Source organism: Sphaeramia orbicularis, chromosome 6 (genome assembly GCF_902148855.1).
Source record: "Sphaeramia orbicularis chromosome 6, fSphaOr1.1, whole genome shotgun sequence".
NCBI lineage: Eukaryota > Metazoa > Chordata > Actinopteri > Kurtiformes > Apogonidae > Sphaeramia > Sphaeramia orbicularis.
In genome coordinates this window covers 56,389,557-56,395,556 of record NC_043962.1, presented here as the reverse complement: position 1 = coordinate 56,395,556, position 6,000 = coordinate 56,389,557, and the positions used below count along the sequence as shown (strand labels likewise).

Below are 6,000 nucleotides of genomic sequence, written 5' to 3'. Positions count from 1 at the left end.
TGCCAGCCTCCGTCACGTCCATGAACACCTCTTTGGATCTCATATTGAGAACTCCTGTTGTTCGAACTACCAAGTGTAAATTCAACACGTGGAACCAGGTCAACACCTCTAATCTGCTTCATTTGTGAAGCCGCTGGTCAGTTTGTTTGTCCCTCTTCGTCCATCTGCTCTGGGGTCACTATCTGACCCATGGGACATGAATACAGTCTGAAGGTACAGTTGGCTTACATTCAGTCTAGTTCCTGTTCTTTAACTGGTTCTGAAGGATGTGCAGACATTGGATGGACGCTGTAGATCAGCTGACAGTTTCTATTAGACAGACTGTAACCTGACAGGGGTCACATGACTCACCTGACTCTAAAACAAACAGGTGTGTGATACCAAACCAAAGTCCAGGTAATAATTAACCACAGGTGGACAACTCCACCCAAACAGGAGGCAGCACTGATACACAGAACACACAGACGTTCACGTACACACCTGACAGCACCTGAAACTGACCTTCAACACTTCAGTTAAACTGAAGCAAACAAACACCTACAGGAAATGAAGAAAAACCCATTTATTTACACAAACATGGAACATATTTACAACAGCACCATTATTATTAAAACCAACTACAGGACAAAAACAAGCTAATAAATACAGGTGGATTTAGACTGAACAGGGTTCAGCTCAGACCTGATGGACTCAGAGAGAAGGGTTAGACTTCAGACTGAAGCAGGAAACTGAGGGCGGAGACTGAGGAACAATGAGGAGAGTGAAGCATCCTGGGAAACCAGTCCAACTGTGACACCAAAGGCACTGGGGGTCGACCACGGATCAAACAGACGGATCAAACAGACAGAGAAGGCAGCTTCAAAGAGACTCTGAGGAACCGGAGACCCAGACCGGACCAGACCAGACCAGACCCAGACCGGACCAGGGGTATGACAGAGGGTTCACATCAGCAGAGGGCCGGGCTGGACCGGACCGGACCAGCCAGACCAGGACCAGGACCAGGCCCAGACCAGACCAGACTGAGACCAGGCCAGACCCAGACCGGACCATGGGTATGACAGAGGGTTTACATCAGCAGAGGGCAGGGTCGGGCCGGGCCAGACCAGACCAGACTGAGACAAGGCCCAGACCAGACCTGGACCTGGACCCAGGCCCAGACCAGACCAGACCAGGCCCAGGCCCAGGCCCAGACCAGAATGAGGGTGTTTCAGGGGAGCAGCCTCTTCCTGCTGTAGTTCTTGACCCCGCTGGAGCGTCGGACAGGTTTACTGAATGGAGACAGGTCCCCGTCGGCCTCTGAAGCAGCTTCATCTGTCACATTCAGAAAAACAGCGTCAGTTCGACAGCTCCACCAGCGCTTTACGCACACAAACATCCAAGCTCATACCTTTAGCAGCAGTCGGTCTTTTAGAGGCGGACCCCGATTTGCCTTTGAACAGCAGAGGAGACTGAGTGAGAGCCAGGATCCCACTGGCTGTGACCGGCTTCCTCTTCTTTGAACTGGGGGGGGTCGCTGCTGAAACACAGAGGAAGAGATGGCATGTTACCCCCCAGGAGGACGTTAGAAACCAGACCAGTCTGTCACTGAACAGCTGAAACAAACACAACACCTCTGCCAATCTGGACAGAAGTCAGTGTGTTTCCTCTAGATCACAGGTGTCAAACATGTGGCCCGGGGGCCAAACTGGCCCACCAAAGGATCTGATCCGGCCCCTGGGATGAATTTGTGAAATGCAGAAATTACACTGAAGATATTGACAATCAAGGATGTTAGAATCATTTTAGGTCAATTCAATCTCAAGTGGGTCAGAACCAGTAAAATACTACCATAATAACCTATAAATAATAATGAAAACTACAAATTTTTCTCTTTGTTGTGTAGATAAAAAGTAATATTACACAAAAATCTTTACATTTTACAAAAAATGTGAATAACCTGAAATTTCTTAAGAAGTATGTGGAATTGTACCAATATTCTGCCTGTTACTAAATGTTGTATTTGTAGATCCACTGTGATCTGTAAGTTGTGATGCACATGTATAAATGATAAACTAAGGCCTAATATTGTTCAAATTGTACTGATTTTTCTTCAGAATTTTCAGGTTATTCATATTTGTTCATGTTATGTTCAAGTACAGTTCGTAGATGTAAACATTTTCATTACGGAATTTGACTTTTTTCAGTCAAAAAACAGAAAAAAAAAACTTTGGAGTTGACATTATTTATCAGTTCTTATCCTATTATTTATATTATTTTACTGGTCCGGCCCACTTTAGATCATATCAGGCTGTATGTGGCCCCTGAACTAAAAGGAGTCTGACACCCCTGCTCTAGATCATAATAAAGTAGGTCCAACACTTAAAAAACGCAGTTTTTAACAGAATCAAAAACAGTTCCAGTGTCAGCGTCACATTCTATCTGAATCAATCCCCAGTTGAATTTAGGAGGTGGTCCGGTTCTGCCTCTGTCTGGAGGAGAGCTCAACTAATTCTAAGTCTATACATGACTTCTATCAGAGATCAATAGGAACTAGACTGATATCTGGAACAATTTACATGATACAAACCATCAACATATGGACCAGCAAAAGGAAAGGAACATTTACAATATTTGATTTAAAATTCTAATTAAAATTTCTCAGAAATGTGAACAACCTTTGTAGACATTGTCCCAAGTAAGTGGGCCCTTTAAAAAAAAAAGAAATCTCTCAAGTTTTTCTTTTTGGGTTGTTTTCTTTTTTTTTTTTTTTTTAAATAGTAGTTTGATTCAAGGAAGATGTTTCAAAGTGATCAGTAAACTGTAAATCAAATTCTATCAATAAATACTGTCCTGAATAAGTGCAGAATCCCTTGCCTTTTTACAAATCATTTAGTTCTTGATGACTAATTAAATCACTGATTTTTCAACCAAAATGCAGTAGGACCTTCTGTCCCTCAGACTATTTTGGAAAACAGTCGGGGTTGGAGCTGGGTATGGAGCCAGAGCCGGGCGAATTGTTGCTGTGCAGCGCTCGTGAACCATCAGGAACAATCATTGCACGTGCCAGTAATCTGGAGGTGTGGCTTCAGGTGGATGTCTGAAGAAAGGGGTTTGGACTTCTGAATTGAGTATTTTCAAAATGTAGCTGCTCGAACCATTTTTCAAAGATCTCGTACCCCACTTTTAAGCTAAACTGATGTCAAAATTTTGGAAAATATATTGGAAACTTTTCCAGGGTTCCTACAGGTTTCTACAAGTTAAATTTAAGACTTTTAAGACTACTTAGAACAGAATTTAATGCCCATTTCACAGCCTATTTCACGGGCATACCAGCACTAATTCGTGACTGCTAGAATTTAGGAAAATGTATGTAGTTACTCCAACGCCTTCATTCTCACTGTCTCAAGTCATTTATCACCAGGGGCTGCAAAGTTAGCGATAATCGGTTTCTAATTTCCATATAAATTGTCGGGTTGGAACGGGTGGAACGGAGTCGACTAACATTACTTTCTTTGCAGTTTGGACATTTAACAGACACATTTAAACATAACACAGTTAAGTTTACAGCAGGGGTCTCAAACTCAGATCCTCGAGGGCCGGTATCCTGCATGTTTTAGATGTTTCCCTCTTCCAGCACACCTGATGGTCGTTATCAGGCTTCTGCAGAGCTTGATGGTAGGCTTATCATTTGAATCAGGTGTGTTGGAAGAGGGATACATCTAAAACATGCAGGATAGTGGCCCTCGAGGACCGGAGTTTGAGACCCCTGGTTTACAGCAACAGAATTTGAGACCAAACATGTCAAATTTAACACCTTTTAAAAACTTTTTTAAGGTATTTAAATGTAGATTTGGAAATTCAAGACTTTTTAAGACCCCGTGGGAACCCCGTTTTGTACTAATTGAAACAGATTTAAAGTAACACGGTTTCACTGGGCATAGTGGCATGGTTTCAATTCTTGATCCTTCTATGATATAAGGGCCAATGTGTCTAGAAAACACATCAAATCCGACAATATAATACACGTTCTGTGTCAAATTGATGTTGCAGCACAGGAGGGCGTTTGTACAGATTTTCCTCAGCCTTCACAGGCCCGATTGCTGCCAAACTCGCCAAATGAATAGAAACATTACCTGACTATCTACTAGGCACAATTTTATGTCCGTATTCAAATGTTGTGAGGTTTTCTGGCCGATTTTAGCCTCTCTCTACTTTGAATTCTTCATCCTTGCCACCATACTCCATTTTCGGAAGTGGTTATGCAGCTGTTCACTTTTGTTGAACAATGCAAATAGGCACTATTTCACTGCATATACTATAAATTCATGGCACTGAAATAAGCAAACTGCCTAAAAGCATAATTGTGTCTTGAAAATATTCCTTAACTATCCACTCACAAATAATGTGAACAAATAACATCACAATGGTCTTTTACAAAATTGCTGCTGCTCTTGCTGTGTCCTTTTACAATAATGTATAGGCACTTTTCACACACAATGGCACCACGGGTACAATACCGCTAGTATTTTTAATACAAGCGTTTATGCTATATCACAGTAATAAGCGAACAAATGAGTGCATCCGGAATAGGACAAGAGAAACTTTGATTTTTCTCATAGGCGTGCGTGTTCCCTTGACCTGACCCTAATGGTGTATTGTTGTGATGCTGTTGTTATCCGTCGCTCACCTGACTTGGTGTTTGCACTCCCCGTGCTCCAGATCACATGGTCCTCTAAGTTCAGTAGATCTGGGTCAGCCTGCTCTGCTCGTTTCTCTCCCCAGAACAGATTTTCCAGAGGAGCATCTTCTGCGTCGTCAACATCTTGTAACCTGCTGACTCCGAGCTCCGCCTCCTCCTGCAGCTCCTCCAGTAGCCCCTCCTCCTTCAGGACTCTGTCTCTGTGTCTGCCCCCTGCCACCCGGGCCCTCTTCTTTCGAGGCCAGCTGTTCAGGTTCTCGGGTGTCACTTTACCGCTGCTCTGGGGAGACGGGGTCAACGGGATGGTCTCTGCCACGGCCACTGGAGACGGCGTTCCGGCGGGAAGGCGCGTCGGTGTGTATGACTGACAGATGTATGTTTGGACACTGCCACCCTTAGCTGGAGTCACATGAGCACAAACGGATGGAGAACCACATCCAGGATCCACAGGTTTAGAGGGTTTCAGTCCAACTACAGGGCTCTGAGCTCCCGAGTCTCCACAATTCACCGAGTTTGTGCGTTTGAATTTGAGTTTGGGAAGTCCTGAAGTCTGCATCTCCATCTCCACCTGGTATGTCAAAGGAGTTGGGGGCGCTGGGGACTTCCTTCGTCGAGCTGGACCTTGAGGGGTGGAAAACCACGGTGGGTTCTCTCTGAAACAAGAAGAGACGTTTTACAAAATTAGCCACTTCAGTTCCATCAAATCATCTGACAAGAGTCCAGACCAATCAAATCTACAAATTAAAGAATGGAAACTAATGCCGCGTTTCCACTATGTGGAACCGCCTGGACTCGGCTCGGCTCAACTCGACTCGGGTACCAGGTCCTATTCCTGGAGACCGTTTCCATTACAAGACACTACCGACTTTACAGTACCTGGACATCATAGCGATGTGGCATGTTACTTCCGTGTCATCTGCTCAGAGAGTTGCTGATAAATTCGCTTGTTGCGTGTTGTCTCATCAAACTCATGCTGAATTTTTACACTGGCCACCACAGACTGAATCTCCTGGCTGAACTGTGTAGTTTTGTGGGCTGTCATCATGTGGATTAACCTACCGCTATATTTACTGTCAACTTCCGCATCTGTTTTTTGTAAAACGGCGCGTCACAGAGACAACTCTCTGACCAATCAGTGGTCTGCAGTGCTTACACATCACGTTTTAGTATCTGGTCCCCAGTCTTGGAACCTCGGCGGAGGTGATACCAAAAAACTAGTACTGGGTACCAGATTCCAGGTCTTTTCGTAATGGAAACTAAAAAAGGCCGAGTCGAGCCGATACCACATAATGGAAACGTGGCATTAATGTATTTTCTCCTGC

General features: G+C 44.2%; 1 protein-coding gene across 1 annotated transcript in view; it reads right to left on the bottom strand.

The window, feature by feature from the left end:
* Positions 1-546: 546 nt before the first annotated feature.
* The window catches only part of ticrr (TopBP1-interacting, checkpoint, and replication regulator), a 22,216-nt gene continuing 16,762 nt past the window's right edge, over positions 547-6,000 (bottom strand). Inside the window, exons 21-23 of the mRNA XM_030136411.1 lie at positions 4,667-5,331; positions 1,388-1,516; positions 547-1,311 (exon numbers count right to left, since the gene is read on the bottom strand). Of these exons, the coding sequence (XP_029992271.1) occupies positions 1,208-1,311; positions 1,388-1,516; positions 4,667-5,331 (898 nt within the window). The 3' untranslated portion in view covers positions 547-1,207. The remainder of the gene's footprint in view (positions 1,312-1,387; positions 1,517-4,666; positions 5,332-6,000) is intronic.